This window comes from Vanellus vanellus (genome assembly GCF_965231255.1).
Source record: "Vanellus vanellus genome assembly, chromosome: 7".
NCBI lineage: Eukaryota > Metazoa > Chordata > Aves > Charadriiformes > Charadriidae > Vanellus > Vanellus vanellus.
In genome coordinates this window covers 38,278,169-38,297,258 of record NC_138912.1, presented here as the reverse complement: position 1 = coordinate 38,297,258, position 19,090 = coordinate 38,278,169, and the positions used below count along the sequence as shown (strand labels likewise).

Genomic DNA, 19,090 nt, shown 5'->3' with positions numbered 1-19,090 from the left:
AGGGCATGGCTAGGGATTTACAGCATGGGCTCCGAGGGCCGTCTGGCCGCCTTCTCACACTCAACATGGTCTTGACAGTCAGCTTTCCTTTATTAAACGGTCGATAGAAGTCTCTGTTTCACCCTAGCAGATAGGACACACGTCCAGGTTTTGGCATTTTAATTATTTTTTAACACCATACTCGGCACACTATCACACAATCCAATTAGCATATATAAATTTGTGTAGCATTGCCTTTATTTACTTTAATCGAACCACTGGCATGCTTGGAAAAGCTATTCTTTATGCCTTGCCACTCAAAAAGGCTTATTCTGATAAGCCAAGACATCAAGTGTTAGTTGTGAGGATTCCAAATGTTTTCTCCCGAATTAGCGTTTTTTTATGACGTTTTTACTAAAGTATAAACAAGGATAAGAGACAGTGAAAACAACCATGCCATAGTTTTCAAGTCTGTTATGTACTCCCTTTGAGGTCTAGGGAAAGGCTAGAAGAGAAAACAAAGCTTGCAAGGCAAAAAACATTATTTCCCCCAGGCAAGTGTCCTGGTGGTAAACGGTACATTCTTTCTCTACAAAGAATTTCTTCCTTCCCCCAGCCACCAAGCATTCATAACACCCCAAGCACTGGCCCAACTCTCCCAACACAAAGATTAGAGGACTTACAATGCAAGATAATTGCAACACAACACATTAAGTAACTTAGAAGACTAATTCAAGCAGAAGCCCAAAACTCTCTAGGCAAAAATAACACATATTACTCACCACACACTCCGTACTGAGGAAGGTGAAAGCTGAGGCAGCTCCAGGCAAGGTGATAGTGCTCTTACAGCCTTTTTGCTCAGCCCATGGCCAATGCCATCCCCCAGACTTATGAGGGGTGCCAGGGCCCCTTCCACAGCTGCTCCTCAGCAGACTGTTGCCCACACAGCTGTCCCTCATGTACCTAACAGGCACTAAGCCCCTCCAACCCCTTCATGGGGAGAGGAGCTCTTTGGTCCAGGTGGGACTCGTCCCACCAAATGCACCAAGGTCAAGCTGCCATTCTCCACCCAGCTGGTTTTGCTCTGAGGACCAAGCAAAGCTGCTACAGGGACAGAAAAATCCTCCCCTTAGGAGAGAAAAAACAAGGCACAACAGAAGGGATTGCATTGTGTTGCCCCTTGTTATTTGTATTTATTTTTTAAAACCAATTCCCTTAGTATATCAGCAAAGTTCTTCATTGGTTTAATCTCTGTCCTAACAGTTTTTTGCCATAAAACATCAAAACTTTCTAAGAAAAGGTTTAGTAGGCATTGCATGGAGAAAATACCCAGTTAAATGCTGCAATGCTAGAAGATGCATACAATTGTGGGAGCAACATAAACTCCCCTCCTTATAGGTGCTGGAAAAGAGGGACAGTTTCCCCAGTTGGTAAGCAGTTATGCCCTTCAAGCTTCCTGCGCTTTTCCAAAGCGTACACAAATTGCACACTTTCTGCAGCAGCAACCACCCTGGCACAACTACGTTGCACACAAATCAAACTCTAACCCTCCTGCCACCGCAGCCACATGTACAGATTCAACACCACAAGGATATTTCCTAAAGCACAACGATGCCAATACTACGTTTGAAGAGGTGATTATTTTTTATTGCCATGCTGCAGAAGCAGACATGTCATCAGTTCAAGGAAAATCAACTGCTGATACAACCTCAGATAAAAAGTCATATATTATGCACTCTACATCTATATCTAGTAAACTTAATACTAATTACATTTATTTCATCTAGTGGTATTAAATAACAATCCATTTCTGCTTATCCCTGGCAAGCCACAAGAACTGCACAAAGAAACCCCTGTACAAAAGCAGTCTGGTGTTGGTCTGTTTGAATGCTCCCACAGTTACAGATGCTCACCGACACTGGTCTGATTTACGATAAACTTCCTTCTTTCCAGCTCACACTTGCAACACAAACTACTCCACAATCCCAAAGGCAGATTTGAAATCAGAACAAATAGCCAGTTTAACATCGTAGGTCAAATATCCATTTCAGGAGGTCCAAGAAGCGTGCCGTTGACTTCAGTAAAAGGTTACCATTCAAAGGGCAGAGATTCTTAGAAACTAAATATTTACTTACAGAAAACCTGAGAGAATCCCCACAGCTGCCTCAGCCTTCTCTGAAAAGCCCTTTTTGCAGCCAGACAAGGAAGGATTCATAAAGGTAAATCATCTGCCTGCACAGGAACAGCAGAAATTGCTTCCTTCGAGGCCTCTCTGCCTGCGGCGACTACCGAGCCAGAGTGAAATAAGTTACACTAGGCTGTCCCGGGCAGGGTCACCCTGCAGCTCCGGCCTCTTAACCCACGCTCGCTCATCCTGAGAACCTGGAGAACAGCCAGTCGGTCATTCTGCACGCTTTCACTGACAGAGGAATATGCAAACGCCGGTTTTCGCTAATGAAAAGCAGATATGAATGCCTTCACACCTCTAAAGGGAGATCAGAGCTGTCCTCCAACCCAAACATTAACTTTCCCCACAGTAAACAGATACAAATCAGCGTACGATAACTGCAACCACAAAATTGGTGAGGTTGTGCACAGTCCAACTGTTCCAGATTCATGAGGGATGCCTCGTGAAACAGTTCTTCACCAAAAAATGCTTTCAAAGAAACCAAGAGAAGACAAAAAAAAACCACAATGGCCCTAAACCTCAAAAAATACACATCATTTTCCACTTGCTTGACTGCGGAATCAACAAAATGTACAGAAACTTGCACCTAAACTTCCCACTGTAGAACAAGACATGGGGCATTTGATCTCCTCTGAATTTAAAAAACAACAACAAAGCCAGAAATATTTGATGCTGAACCTCTGCTCAGTTCACTGCAAGTGATTTGTTAGCCATACTGGTGGCATATCCTTTTAAATCTCTATCACAGCCACCTGCCAGATTACTGTTTCACTGACAGTAATTCCATGTTATTTTTCTAAACTAGGATAATCTGAACATAAGTACAGTAAGATAAGATGTTTGAAAGTATGTATCTTCAACTTTGTATTCTAAAACTCAGTTTCAACAAATTCTGAATGAAAACCGCTCCCAGAAGCTTTAGGGTCCCCCAAAACCTCCTAGTAGTGCTCTAAGAATCAGAGTGGAAGTAACAATTCTTTCCTAAAATTATAATCAGCAAAAGGTCTGAACAAGATGAGTCAGCCAACAATACTCTAAAACGTACTTGTTTGGGGTTTGGGATTTTTTTGCTATTTCACGTGCATTCTTTTACAGATTTTTGCTAATTTGTAATCAAAAATTAATTTGTAGAAATGTAAGATCGGCAGTAACCAGCACGCAAAGACAGATTATGGCTTGTGCTGGATTAAGTGGACATTATACACTACTGTATACTCTGCTTTTAAGAGCTATACTTGGTAGAAGGCAGAAGAAGAGGGAGAGGACAGGGAGAGGTGCAAAAATAAGACACATTTACCATTGGAGGCTCGGGAGCTTCAAGTCAGCACATTATATAAAATTAATCTTGCCAGCTACTGGTACTTAGCTTTTTCAGCAAGGAAGGCATTAGTCACAGTCAGTAGCTCTACAGAGAGGCACGGCATCTCAGAAACACAAGAACAAGCGCTAGAAAGAAAGGAGGAGGGATGTACAAGGTGAGATTGTACCTGATTCGATGTGCACCCATTTGAAGATATAACAGAGGGCACCCCCAAAAGGGCAGCAGCAAGGGCACCTCCAATACCACAGGGGCTGGAAGGAGCACTTAGCAATCAAAAGAGATGGTGCTCAGTCAACCAAATATGTCACAAGGAGCATTAAGGGGCCTGTTTCAGAGATCCAAAGGCAATTTTCATTTAAGTAGCAGCTTCAGAGGAAAAAAAAAACAAACCCATAGTCAATAGTTAATATTGTTCCGCAGGATCCAGGGAGATTCCTCATCTCATGACAGATGAAGAAAGGAGTGCTACTCCAAAGGGAGGAGGTCCTGTACTCCAAAGAAAGCACTGCACACTAGATTACAACTACAAAAACTAATGCTAACATTCATACTCTTGAAAAACCTATCAGTATTCATAGCTGAGGAACTCGGGATATTTCCCGTGCAACTAGTGAGAAAAAAGAAACAAGCAGCTTTTAGTAGGAATGTAAAGCTTTACATTGTTTTCTCATGTTTTATTCAACTTCAGTATTTTAAATTCTACCTGAGCATTACCCAAAAGCTGTTCCATAAAGCAAATATTTTTATGAACACCAGCTAAAGCTGACAAAAAAAGCTCTGGTCACCGGAAGGCAACACGAGGCCATACCTTCCCATCTCATCTCTTCAGGACACAACGGTTAATACACAATGTTCAACCTTTGAGCTTCATAGCTCAACCCTAATTACTGTGTAGAAGGAAAGATAATTAATGACTGATCAGAGCTGCGGGTAGAAAGAAGCAAGTGCCTAGTCAGAGACCAGTTATTTTTCTGCTGTTGGATTATTTACCTGCAAAAGCCACGTCACAATTAAGACTGCAAACAGCAATTATAACTGTTAAAAGTTCAGATGTTTTACGTTGAGTCACGTGTAGCATTGTGCTCCTTCAGGACTTTTTAAAAAAAGGGCAACTAATAGCCCCACAATAACTTGGTAGTCTTATTCTCACAGCAAGGATGAGGAAAAAACCCTATTGCTAGATAAAAGCTTTAGCACAGGAAAAAAAACCACACATGTATAGGTACACGATTAAGCAAGGGGGAAAAAGTAACAGCGCAGCAGTAGCACTAGAAAGACAAGTGGTGGGCAAGAACAGCATCTTTGCACCAAAGTTACCAGAATATAAATCAGGAATATAAAAGAAGTCACTGAAGTGTTTTGATGTGCCATCAAATTCCTGAACTCATAATAATAATAATAATGATAGATGGCAAAGTGGAATATGAACAGATGACAATAGTTCAACTGTATCCTATTCTTCATCTACTTCTCCCCCCCTCCCCCCCAATTTTTGATTTTCTGCCTGGAACTCCCCTTCTTCTCTAGCTTGGAAAACAACTAGCTTCCCAGTGAGTCAGTGAGATTTATTTATATGGATCAGCAAGTTATCAAGTTGACTTTCAATATCGCTCAACTTGAACTTCATTAACTGATTTCAAAAAGATGGCGTTATTACACTTACAATGTCCTTTCAGCCTGTAATATTTTTCAGTTCTGCAATGAATTATGTAGAAATTTTTCACAGTGAAAGCTGGAAGGATTTTACATGCAGGTAATATACAATAAATCAAGATTTCTCTACCAAGAAGTTGCACAGGTTTCCAGTGCTTATCTCATGTTTATGTACCAGCTCCTCCTGCATCTCAAACAGCCTACAGTAGAAGTTCAGGGACTCAGCAAAATACCATTGCAGTAGGAGAGAAGATACAGTAACAACCACAAAAAAAACCCCAAACAACCAAACATCTTGTCTTGTTTTTTGACTAGTTATATTTCTTCAGACAACAGACAACCTAGAGGGAGATCTGTTAATTCGTACAACCTTCAGGCTGGAAAGCTTACAGAGACTGCTAATAAGGATGGGAAAAGCCTCATAACTCAGTGATTACCATGACTGACAATTAATATTAAGGTGCAAGCTTCATCCCAGTGCAGAGATAAAGCCAGAGCTGGAGAGCTGAAGCTGTAAACACAACTCATAAGATGCAAATTCTAATCACTTTACATTAAATAAGTTTCATGCATATTATTTCCAGTGCTGGCAAACCAAGTCGCTAGAAGGTAAGTGTAACTGTCTTCATTTGAAGTGTTTCAGAGTGCTTTTTCCAAGGAAAATTGTGGCCAAACTAACTCATGTAGAAGTGTTTTAAACTACTTCATGCTTACAAATAGAAAAAAAGGGAAATACTTTTGAGAACCCAGCCTAACCTAAAAAGTATGATTCATGGGATGCTAATTCGTACTATGAAAACTGAAAGCATCCTGAACTTGGAAAGTATGACAATAAAAGATTGAAAGCTTTATTTATTTATTTATTTTGCTTTGTTTTCCTTAGAAAAGCTTTAAGGAGGCAGAGTAACAGAGCTGCAGTGTGTTAAAAAAAATACTAGACAACAATCAGAGGGTTTTCTTGTGTGTGTGTGTGTTCAGTGGAAAGGAGGTAAGGGCTTACATTACTTTTTAGCCAAGGCAACTCAGTAATGATAGACTTGAGTAATGATACATATCCCTAATGAGGCGCGTGTTTCCACAGTCAGCTTACAGACACCTGTTTAGTAGGGTCTCCATGTACTCTAGGGTGTCTCGGGACACTACGATGGCAATTCAGCTTTCTTCATGTGTCTCCAAGCCACCTACTTCCACGTTCCCAAGATTGCAAGAAAACTTGTAAGCGTTCATGAGCCAAAATCCTGCTCGAAGCATCATCAGCTCTAACTTGCGGCAAGAAAAAATCACATCCTGAAGGAGGCAAACAGAGCTCTGTGCTGCCATCAAACTCATGTACTAACTAGTTCAGGTACACAGTGAACATGAAGATACACTGATTATTTGCTTGTCACATGGCAATGCAGATTCCATCTAGTGTAGAAATCCACACAAATTATGTAAATACTGCCTTAAAAAGTACTGTGGTGCTTCGACATTGTAATTCCAAGAACAAGCAGCCCTCTGTGGTGCACTCTATTATATAAAATGTCAGGCTAATCATAGCAATTTGGCTTTACGAGTGTTGCCAAATCTCCTAATTGAAAGTAAAAACGTGGATAAAAGTGTTTAGGATGAGTCAATTACACACATACCTCTCTTCGAAGAACAAAGTAAGAAATTTCTTACCTCTAACTGACCACAACAACAAACAATTCCTTAGGAGAAAGGAGTGTTTGTTTTAAATCCTGAAAGCAACACTGTTCTATGCTTCAGTGTTCTTGTCTATTCCTCTCCACTGATATTTGAGTAATTCAGGGGACACCTAGTTCCTAACCTTGAAGAGTAAGACTATCAAATGGAATCTGATTATTTTTCAACCCAAAAGAAAAAAAAAAAAAAGCCTGAATCTCTCATCTGAGCCAGCAAGAGCAGTTTTTACTTCCATGCTGGCCCAAGAAGTAGGTCATGAAAACAGCATCTCCACCAAACTCATTGCCCTAGATCCAAAGCCCTCGGCTCTCTGGTCAAACTGGAGCTGTGTGTTACCAGTGTGCTTGGGATAGGAGAGAGAAGGATGTCCTGCAAACAGATGTAATGTGTGTATCATTGACTGCAAAAGGAAAAAAGCATGATGCTGTAATTACAAGCAGGCATTCAGCGCAAGAAAAGGAGCTGCTATGTAGAGAAAAACTGAATGGCATAGAGGAACAGTCAACAGAAACAACCCACCTTTGGAGAAGGAGAAAAAACAACATCTGTTCAAAATGCTATTTACAAAACAATTCATTTCACAAGTGCCTGTGTGGTATTAATGCTTTTCTCAAAGTCCTTTCTTACAGCATCCTTGCCAACTCAGACCACCAGATCTGTATAGTCTCATATCCCAGCCTACTCAATCTACCTAAATAATAAAGAGGAGTACTTTGTGAAACTGTTTGTTTAAAATTACTCTCTTCAGCATTAAATGCCAAAAGGAAATATGGAAATGGTGACTCCTACATGCAAGAGTGACTAGCTGATTCAAAATTGTGATTTATTTTTAATGAGTACGTGTGCAAATCTGAGTCATGTTCTTTATCTTTGGATAAAATTATTCTTAAGACAAAATTAATCTTGGACACCATCACTCTATTCAACTTTGTAGTCAGAGAAATCCATGTCTTTTTGGCTTCAAACCAAAGCTCTGTTTAGGAACATCAGCATGTTACTTAGCAGTCAGACTTGTATCACCCCGCCAAGCAACTAGGAATGGACATTTCAATACATGTAACTGTTTCTTACTTCAACACTGCTTTTCCAGGTGTCAAAAAACCAAAAGAAAACAAAACAAAACAAACAAACAAAAAAAAAACCATAAAAAACAGGTCTGCAGTGAGACTCTAACTGGAAATGTTTTAAAATCTCTCTCCTTTCAGATCCTCGTCTCATCTGTCCGGCCAGTAAATTCTGTGACTACATGGCATTGTAACATGCTTTTGAAGAGCGCAAGAAGTTCTAGTGACCACCTTTTTGAATGATAAAAAAAAAAGCTCTATTCATGAAAAAGCTTCTCAGGAAAAAATTGCTGCCTCAAAGCAGTAAAGTTAGCTCCCATTAACCAAGCTGATCGTTTGCAGCAGGCAGGCTGCAGGCCAGCCAGTACCTTCAATCTCATGCGATGCTGCAGCCAAAATGGAGTCTGGATATTCACATAACACTTACTACTACTGCCTGGAAATGGTCTTCATCAACATGCCCTCTGCTTCCTCAGTCCTTTTGTGTGATGCACGGCGCTGACTATAGCCTGAATAAAAGCCAAACAGCACTCCATCGTAAGTTTTCCAGACAGTTCATCAAGTACAAGAGTGTCCTGGTTTGACTAGTCTAAGAGAGGCTCATCTGGAACTTGCCACAGAAAGGGAAAATTCTTTAATATAGTCCCTTTAATTCAGAGAGGAGTATTTGGAGCTTGTTTCATTACTAGCAATATACATTGCTCGTAATACAACTCTTTCTTAAGAGAGAAGCTAGATTTGCTTCTCTTGAATCCTTACACCCGAGTCCAAGTGAGGAATCCTATTCTCCTCTTAAATACAATATCCCCAAACTCAGAGGAAACCATACAGCGCTGTACTAGAGTAATTATCAAATCTACTAAATATTTAGACAATGGAATTTCTGTTATCACTGCCTTAGAAACAAGTCCCTTGATAACGGGAATAGCCTCGCAGCAAGCAGCAGTCTCCCTTGGGAGCTCTTTATGCAGCAGATGCTGTTATGCATCACAAACATGCCATGCTCTATCATCTGACCAAATATTCAACTCCCCCTTCCCCCTCTGAAGGAAGCCAAGAGGATTTCCCAAATCACATGATAAATGAGAGCATTTTCATTCCAAAAAAGGAACTGCATTTTTCCCCCCTGGGAAATCTCCGCACTTTTTCAGTTTACTGTGATTTCAGGGAGAAATCACTCTGCCAGCCTTCCTTCCCCCACACAAGAGTCTCTGCGATGTTTCAGACAGGTTCCCAATTAATTTAAATTTCTTTATAAAAGGTTACTGCTGCATTGCATATTATCTATGTCCGAGTTTTGTCTAGAACCAGAAAACTTGAATGGGACATGGTATATCAAATTGTTGTCAGCAGTAAGAATTACATACATAATGACAATATAGTAATCATATAGGAGAAGTTCTATACAAAACCCATCATCCAAATCCCAGCTATTGCTTTCTGATGTGCAACTTGAAAAATTCCTGCATCGCTCTTGTGCCATCTTGGACAGTCCATTTTCTCTTCAAAAATGACAATGTTAAATACTGCTCTGACACATGAAGATTTTTGAGTTACTTTGCCGGGCAGAAAACTCACTATCACTTATGTCCAAACATCGAAGAAAAATGACATGGGTAAATTATGAAGATATATTTTAAAATAATGGTTTAAGTGGAGAGAGTAACTCTATTTCCTTTTACAATAATATGTCACAACTAATTTCTTTCATTTTGAGACATACCTTAGAGTCCACTAGTCTGATTAAATTTCACAGCCTGCATTCTGGCTGATGAACATCCATTTGCTATTCATTCTACAGATTTCAGCTGCAAATCAAGAAGAACGCAGCATCATTAGAAGTCATTTTTGGCAAAAGAAAACGAGGGTTTAAGACAATTACCACCGTGCCTTAACGAGGGGGTCCACAGTACATAAGTCAAGTGACAGGTAGGCACACAGATGAAGGAAACCACGTATAGAGAAGAGCAGCTGACAAGGAATAAACAGTCACGGTTCAGCAGATATCGCCAATTCACTCTTCAGCTGACAGTGAGCAAGCCCATATGTCAAGGGAGTACCTCCTGCTCATGGGAAGCTATACCTTTTACAAATCATTGACAAAGCCATGAATTTACAAGGACCATATGTCAGGTTCTAACTGAATGGTTCTTAAAGTTGCTCTTCCAGCCATTCCCCAAACATACAAGTCTCAAATGTAGAAATGAGCCATCTCCATTACTACATTTAGGGAATACATTTTTCCTTAGCAACTCCAAGGTACGGTAATAACTGACATGAGCTCATCCAAATAAGCCCCCTAATAAAACACGGTAAGCTTTGCCTAGCTAAGTGCTTTTCAAGGTAATACGGTGACACAGAATGGAGAAAACATGGAGCAACTTTAGATCCTTTTCTAGCAACTGACGTAGAAAATTGGAGGATGAGCTGGACTCTCCCCTCACAACCTAGAAGGAAAGGATGCTGTTTGCCAGCTGCCGACCCTATGGTCACTTCATTCATAACCCGCTTGGTGAGCTTCCCCACCTGAAATTGAATGCACATGGATCCAAGAAATCCAGTTATTTCGCATTCCTCCTTCCAAGCCGTGTATGTCAACTAACTGAAGGTAAACCCATGAGCAAAGGTGTGCTCACCTAATTCCACACTCAGATGCTCTGCAGTGAGCAGCTCTGCGCAGTACCCATCTGATAGAGTGCTCGGGTGTCCCCAGCTCCCGCGCACATACAGAGGAATAGATCCTGCTCCGAGGTACATTGCAAAGCCAAGGCTTACCACTTTTATGTAGCAACCATTCTCCCTCACCCCATTCCTACAACCTCACACCACTAACCAGTGGAACCAGCCTACATCAGCTTCGGATAATGGAAAGAACGGCAAGCTACGCGCACATCTTGGGACCCGTGTGACAAAAGCAACCAAAATTGTTACCATAGCATTATTCCAAAACCCTCTCAAAACAGCAATATGTTCCACAAAGCTTTTCTTAAACCCTATAAAACTTCTTAGGCTATGACCTCAGAGTGAATTATTTTATTCCCAGCAGGCTGCAGGACGGAATGCAGGACTGACAATCACCCAGAGGGTGTTTTACGGTGGTCGCCCCCTGGTAGATCCTTCCTAAGTTATCTATCCAAGTAAAATTTGAGTTTTCAGTATTCCAATAAGCAGTTTCAGAGATTTGACAGTTTCCTTACTTCACAGCAGTCCTTTCCTCCTGGGAAAGCCAACAAAAGTGAACCTCTGAAACAAGCTTGTTGGCCGCGTTTTTTTTCCTCTCCTGCTTATGCAAGTTGATCTAGATTTCCTAATTCCTTAAGAACTGCCAAGAATGCAGAAAAAGACAATGGGCATGCTTCGTATTTTACATGAGACATAAGCAATACCCCACAGACTTGCCCTCCTGGAAAATAATTCCACGTCACATTAAAGTGCTGCATATTTTCATCTTCGTTAAAATGACATCTCATTTTGATGACCAATTGAGACCTTAATAACAGGAAGAAAATCCTTTGCCAAAACTTTAATAGAAAAGGGACAAGTCGTTTTCTTTTCCTCATTAAATACTCCAGGACAAAAAAGTCCTTAAAGCAAGATCGTTCTAGTTTGCCCTCGAAAAGCAAGTACTGAAATACGATCAACAGCACATCAGCAATATCACAGGCGGTCTCTCACCCAGAGAGCACTTCAGAGATTAGAAGTATTCCTCCATGGCGAGCACAGAGCACACAGATTCATCTAGCAAAATTGTCAAGCACAGTTCCTCGTCCCACACAGGGCTACCAGAGGCGATGGGAGCAGAAAGCAACAGCTGGGATCTCAGGAAGAGTGACCACCAGCTGACACTACAATAAATAAGGAAATAAATTAAAAAAAAAAAAAAAAAAAGCCACCCAAAAATCTAAAGCCATTTCTACATTTTCATGGACCAACAAATGGGAGAATAATTGAAATTACAGATTTGTGTCATCTGTATGCCATTTTACAGAACGGCAAACAAGTGACTCATAGCACAAATCTGAAATGAAATCATAAAAGTTACGTTTCACCCTCAAGACTGGGTGGGACCTAATCGCACAGAGTTTCATCTTTAAGATTAGTCTAAAAACAGCTTTAGAAAATGAAAAAAATTTTTTTTTTTTTTTGCTTTTTCGGGCTTGACCCTGCTAAGGAGAGCTAGACCCATCCTGTCTGAGGGCAGCTCAGAAACACTCATCACAGGGAAAGAGACCTGTCCTGAAAGTTTTGTATTAAATGACTGGATCAAATTTTACCATGACTGTAAATCCCTTTCCCATCACAGACCCTACATACAAAGTTTTGATTATTCCCACAGGCTGAGTTATAAATAAAATAAAATGTTATATCATCCCATAATTGTCAAAAAAATCCAACATCTACTCCTTTCTGAACAGCACTCCTCTTTCACATAAAGAGAGCCCTGGAAGGGTGTTCTCCAGACACCACCAAGTAAAGCTTTTTTCCTATTCACTGAATGAACAGGCACATCAAAAGCTACAAAATGCCTTTTTTTTTTTTTTTTTTTTTTTTTTTAAATTCAGCCTCCCTTCAAAACCTACTTTGCTCTGTAAGAATGAATACGATCAAGAGATTGTTTCAAGCACCAAAAGATACTTGCTGGTCACCCCCTCTAAATTTTTGCTTGTGCAAAAAAAAAAAAAAAAATCCCAATACAACCTAACAAAAAAAGCTAAAAGGCACAACATTTTCAACTTAGTAGTGGTATTCTATTGCTTTATAATTATCTAAGAGCATATTCACTCCTCTCATTTGAAATAAAAACATTAAAAAAGTTTTCATTCCTTATGAACCTTTCAAAATAGCCCTGAGCTGTAGCCTTCCCTCTGGCAGTAAATCCGGTATGAGGTGGCAGACCTTGCTTTTCCTTGCATTTTAATCAATTTAGGCAGCGCTGGAGTGGGCAAACGGAAACGACAGCTACAAGAACTCGTTAAGTTTTCACCAGCTTCTACCAGGGTGAGGCAAGCGAGGAGTTGGCGGGACAGCAAGTGTGTGTGCGTGGGAAGGAGGTGAGGGAAGAAGCAGGAGAAAAGGGAGATTTGGTGGACAGACCCATCTTTATGATCAAATCAACACTTCCTAGGGCTTCCTGGGCATTATAAGTGTTCAGCTAGGTTGGTATTTATTTACATTGCAGTTCAAACCACATCCCATCTTGACTTCCAAAGGGACACCAGATGCATCTCCTCCTGGTCTGCAGCACACGTCACTGCTCCTATGGATGTCCTAACACGGGAAATGTTTGAAGCCAGAGCAGGTAACAAATGCAGCCAAAGATCCAGCAAGAATAATTGTTTTATGCCCCTTCAAACCACCAGACAGCCACGAGTTCTTTGGCTTCTTAATCATTCATTTGAAAATTACAGTCAGCAGTATGCAAGGTCAGGAAAACAAAAGTTGTTAATTAAAGCAGCCCACCAGTTTCCATCCTCAGCAAAAATACAGACATCACGCCAAAACATTCTTCCAAGTCTCTCCATCCTTGCAGCCCGTCACCTACGCTACTGTGAGTTTTGTGAGCCCCAAGCTTCACCTGTTAAATAAATTTGTTTCAAGAGATGGGAAACAGTAGGGCAATAAACCCTTGCTTGCGAGAGCAAGCAACTGTGGTTACAGGGACCCACCAGGAAAATTATTACCACCCTACTGAGCAACAGCTTCTCTGGATATTGATGCTGTAACAGTATCAGCCATGGGGGGGGGGGGGGGGGGGGGGGAATAAAATATCACCAAATACACATTGTATCTATGCCCAGTAAAGGACAGCTTCAGCGCGATGGCTGCTGCATCTTCCTCCCAAGGCTTCTCACATCCCAGGGCACCTTTCCTTGGCACAGAGTCCTCTCGTCTTTGTGGGATACGCTCTCCACTGTGTCCTTAATACAGGGCTACCTGCACCAAAATCCTACCCTGCTTGGAAGACTGATCGACACTAGCCATCTTGGTCCTCATCTGGAACAGAGATAAAAACCTGTAAGTTGCACAGTACCTACTTGAAATTTGGCTGCAGTTCAGTTAGGTTCAGTTTTTCCCTTTTAGGCTTAGAAGTTGTCACTAGGAACCATTATTTCTGATCTACCCAGAATTGCCAGGATTAACTACCATAGGAACTCCACATACAGCCGAGCCCTTGATTTTCTGTACATATTTTTTCCAGATCTGAACCAGCTGATTACACACCAATCCAACATAACTCCACCACTGGCCACATGCACCAAGAAATGCAATAACAAGAGACTCTAATCTTTGTAGGAAGAAAGCCACGAAGATTAGGCATTCAACACGCAAAAGCTGAGCATTTTATTTAAGCCCTTTGTCTACCACTGCGTATTTAAAAAGCTTTTATAGCTTACTTCTTTGTGAACCATTTCCACAAAGGACTGCTTCCCAGCCCCACCGCATCTCAGTGGTGCAGAGCTCTCACCATTGGCAGCTTACCCTCAACACCCACAGCACCCAAAACAAGTAGGAGTCAAAGAAGGGGCTCCCCTTTCTTCATAAGGAAGTTCCCTCCGAGGAACATCCACTTTAATTCTCTCTCTGTGCTCCTCTGAGGGCAAGCTGTCTAACAGGAAAACAGCAGCAATTTTTGTATTAAGCACGAGAAATTACTGCAGGACAAAGGACTTAATTAACAGGTAGTATTGTGCTTTATGCCTGCTATGCTTCCCACCAGTTGACAACCCAGCAAACACCGCTAGACTGAGGAGTGCCACCTAATCACGCACCAAGGGCTTCATCCCCATGCCACTCCCGTTACTTAAAAAGTCAGTGCTCAGGGTTGTGCATTCGTACCCCCACAGCACACCTTGTAACAATCCAACCGCCTGCTGACCAGCACCAGCCAGGCTGCTCCCCACCACTCTTGCAGCTTCTCCGTCCTTTGCCAATTCTTGCATGAAACTAGGAGATACAAAAAGAAACCACACACACAATACTTTTATTCCACCTCATGTTGCTTGCAGATACCGCCTTTTGCCATTTCTGGTCTTCCCACCAGCAGAAGTTACCTTGGTCCCAGTAAACGAACCGCCTCTCTCACCTCCCATCTTCACATGCGACCTCCCAGCAACACATCAGACCCCCACAGCACCCTTCCAACGAGGAAGTGCTTACAGCACCAATTTAAAACAAACACCAACACTACTGACGTTTCGCTCTGCAAGCTATTCAGCCGTACTCATTTCCAAAGCTGTAGCCATCCACCCACTCCCCATGACACTACAGCCTCTCCAGCCTACTTCTGCAGTTTCTCCACCGCGAAGGTGCTTGCTGACCCTCTCCTCCGCTACAAAGCTTCTTCCACTCTCACATATGTTTAAGTGAGACTGGGAGAGTGGAAACAGATGCAACCTCAGCTACTTCTGCTATAAGTCCATTTATTCAGCTCTGTCATGTTCTCCCAACACGATGGACACTCCAGCCCCACTTTCTATGCGGTTCTGCCAACAGGCTCTCTCCTTGCATTTCACAGTCCTCCTGCCAGGCACAACATCATCACTTTCAGAGGGGAAATTCACAAGTATCCATAAACACTTCCTCCTGCCTGCTTTTTCCTATTCCAAGATCAATAACTTAATTTCTCATTCAAATTTTCTGCATCCTCCTCCCAAGATCTCTCACACCCTGCGATACTGTTCGGCTAGGACAGAATGTGAAGACCTGCTGGGTCCTCCATAACCCCACTTCTGTATGCTGATCCCACTGACCTCTCCCAACTGTCTCAGCTTTCAAAACTCTCAAGAAAGCTGTGAAAGCTTCATTCAAGCCCTACAATTCCCAATATTACTGTATTCTCTTCTGAACCTTCATAAACCACGTTATTTAGTCAAGAGTTTGGAACTCCTTGCCCCGTCTACTGTTTGATGTTACCACAACCACATTCTTTACCCTTTACCCATCTGGACGGGTTTGTTTGTTTTAAAGTACTGTCTTCTCTCAGTAGTCTGGTCAATTGGTCCAGGCTCTTCCAGCATATTTTATATCCCTTTTGAAAGAACTCATCCATAAGACCATTTAGCGTTTCCGACGTATTTCGAGAAAGCCCATTTAATTTATCACCTCTGCTAGAAACCAGCCATCCTGAGAAGTAACAGAGTAGAATTTATTGTACTAAAAACAATACTGCACAGACATACCTAATATAATCACTCTATTAACTACACCTATATTACACAAACTCTTCCCACCTATTTTCTTATATCATCTATCAACTATCAACTCAGGAAGCTCATACAGTCCAGTTCTATCACAGAGCAGGATCAATTCTTCCTCAGCCATAACTGACTGATGCGAGTCTAACCTATCCTAACCACCTCCAATAATGAAGATTGAACAGTTTTCCTGGGAAATATTTCAGCATTTCACTGCTCTTACTGTCAGTAAAAAGATTCCTAGAACCTAACCAAATCCCTGTCTCACAGTGTAAGCCCAGTAATTCTTCTCCTACCCAACACTGATTTTCTGTTTCTCTGCTTCCTCTTTGCAGCAACCTCCTTTCGATTTTCTCTTTATTATGAAGAGCTCTGGTTCTTGTAATTTCTCCTTGGAGATCATTTATTCTAGGAGTCGGCAGCTCTCGGGTCTCTACTCTCCCACCGGTCCACATAGTTTCTCAAGTGCAGTGTGATGGAAAGGATAACTCATCTTTCCTGTGCGGAGATAAATAGGCACGTTACAGATTCTGTCAGAAGGAACAGTTAGGATACTGGGTATCGACCTGCTCACAGCAAGCTTTCACTTGATTGCTAGGTTCACGGCAATCAACACCTACTGAACTGCCTGGCGTACAATCTCCCTATTGAAAAAGAAGAAAACCCAAAAAAACTAATCACTGCAACACCACAAATGGCTAACAGCCAAGCTGCCGAAAATCAAACAGCATCACCAACCGCTACTAAAAAGCAGAAGAACTTTCTAATCATCAGCCCAGGGGACGCAAGCAAAATCCTCCTTCTTCCTCAAGCACCTGAAGGGGACGGCTTTGACAGCGTGATTTTAGCATGTCCGTACTTCAGCCACATCTGCTCAGCTAGGACCACGGCAGCAGCAAAGTATTCCAGACAAACAGAAGAAATTCGGGATATTTTTAAATGGTTGTTTTTATTCTTCTTGCACATTTACCACTATGTTTTGCCCGATTAGCGGAATCAAGCATGAATCTGGGTCTCTGTTAAATTAATTGCAAAGGTCAACATAAATTTAGATAAATAACTTAATATTTTCTGGGCCAGACTGCTAAAAGAGACAACTTTAACAACAGTTACGAAAGCTGAAAAGACTATTCCACACCTGACCAAATATCCAGGGTACCAGTAGCCTCGCTTGTCAGGTTGGTATTTACAAAGCCCGAAGTCAGTGCTGCAGAAGTCACACTTCACACATGTGAACGACTGCGCTGCAAATATGGGACTGCTGCAACTGAGACACTCGATACCCACAGAACCTCTGGCACCCCATCGCTGCGAAAACATACCGGCACCATTAGAGGAACTACTGGCACCCTGAAAATACAAAGCACAAACGCTTAGCTGCTCTTTAAACAGCACTCTGGGGACCCGGCGTTATATCTGCCCTTCCACGGGAGTGCCATCACCCGATTAATACACGATTTCGGCGCCTTTGGGTAGTTTCGCAATGAGTTGCTTCAGCAAAACAACAAGTGAGCGACAGGTGCACACCTCCGACAGCAGCTTTTTTTATAGGCAGCAATAAAACAGATTGTGGCAAAAGCGAGAAGAATATCCCACGGTTACATACTGTTCCCTTAGTTTAGAAAGAAAGAAAAAAAAAAAGAAGAGGAAAAAAAAAAAACCCTCCCGGTATTTTTAGCAAATCTCTCGAGCTCCAAGACGCAACCTGCTCGCCTTTACAGTTTTTTTCCGCCCTAAAGCCACATAGTAAGCAAGGCGCGTGCTGCCAGCCTGCTCTTTTCTGGCAAAACATGCCGCTTCTGCAGGGGCAAGCGAACAAAAATTGGATGGGTGGGTTTTTTTGGGTTGGGTTGGTTTTTTTTTGCCCACCTATCCCCCCACACCCTTCTAAGCCGCACCAACCTGACAGCGCCCGGCAGCGGGTTCGGGGACCACCACCCTCCCCCGGGCGCCTCTCCCCTGCCTGACCTTGGGGCGGCAAAAAAAGAGAAAAAGAATAAAATAATAATTAAAGAAAAAAAGGTGAACTATGCGCTGAGCGCTTGCGCTCGCCTTCCCCCTTCCGTGCCCTACCGGGAACGATTCTGTGTCCCCTCAACGGGTGTCCCCCGACCCGGTGTCCCCCCCTCTCCTCCGCCTGCCCCCCGCCCCCTCGGGCTCGCGCGGCCCCGCGCGCCACCTGGCGGCCGCGCCCCGCCGGGACCCGACCCCCGCCCCGTCAGCCCGGCCCCGCTACGGGCGGGCTGCGCCGGGCCTCCACCGGCGCCCTCCGGTGAGGAAGAGCCTTGACGGCACGGTGCGGTGCGACGCGGCGCGGCGCAGGGCGGCTCGCTCCTTCCCGGCAGCGGGAGGGCCCGGGAGCTTCCCCGGTTGCCGGAGCGGGGCCGCGGGCACGGCTGCCGCCGCCCGCCCCGCTCAAGTTTCGCCCGGCGGCGCTAAGAATAACGCGCGGCTGCCGGGAGCCGCCGCCTCCCCCGGGGAACGGGCGGGAAGAGAGAAGCCGCCCGCCCGCCCGCCCGCTCCCCCCCCCCGGGGCCGCCGCTCTCCTCAGCCGGCCGCCGCCTGAAGGGCACGGCTCCCGTCTCACTCACCGTCCGGTGTCGCTGCTGCTGCTGCTGTTGGCGGCGCCGCCCCAGCGCCGGGAAGCAACCGGCCGCCGTCAGCGCGGCGGCGGGGCGGCGGCAGAGGAGGAGCGGCAGCGATCTGCCCGCCGTAGCCGCCATCGCGCCGCTGGAGCCGCCTCACGCTGCGGCGGCGGCGGCGGCAGCGGCGGTTGCTGCTGCCGCCCGGGCGGGGGGGGGGGGGGAGCGGGGGGGCGGGGCCGGCCGGCAGCGGCAGCCAATCGGAGCTCGTCAAGCCAGGCCGTGGCCGCCAATGGGCGCCGCGCGGATGCCCTGTCCGGAGAGGCGATTGGTCGCTGCGTTCCCTCCCCTGCCGGTGGTGGGCGGGGCCGCGCTCGGGCTTGAGGGCAAGGAAACTCCTCGGCGCCCGCGGGGCGGGGCCG

The 19,090-nt window shown here is 43.8% G+C and overlaps 1 protein-coding gene across 2 annotated transcripts in view; it reads right to left on the bottom strand.

Annotated features, from left to right (window-relative positions):
- MCU (mitochondrial calcium uniporter) overlaps window positions 1–18,848 on the bottom strand; it is a 97,250-nt gene extending 78,402 nt beyond the window's left edge. For both annotated transcript variants that reach the window (XM_082486766.1, XM_082486765.1), the window contains exon 1: window positions 18,678–18,848. In XM_082486766.1, coding sequence (XP_082342892.1) covers window positions 18,678–18,809 — 132 coding nt within the window. In that variant the 5' untranslated portion in view covers window positions 18,810–18,848. The remainder of the gene's footprint in view (window positions 1–18,677) is intronic.
- Between the last annotated feature and the right edge of the window lie 242 nt (window positions 18,849–19,090).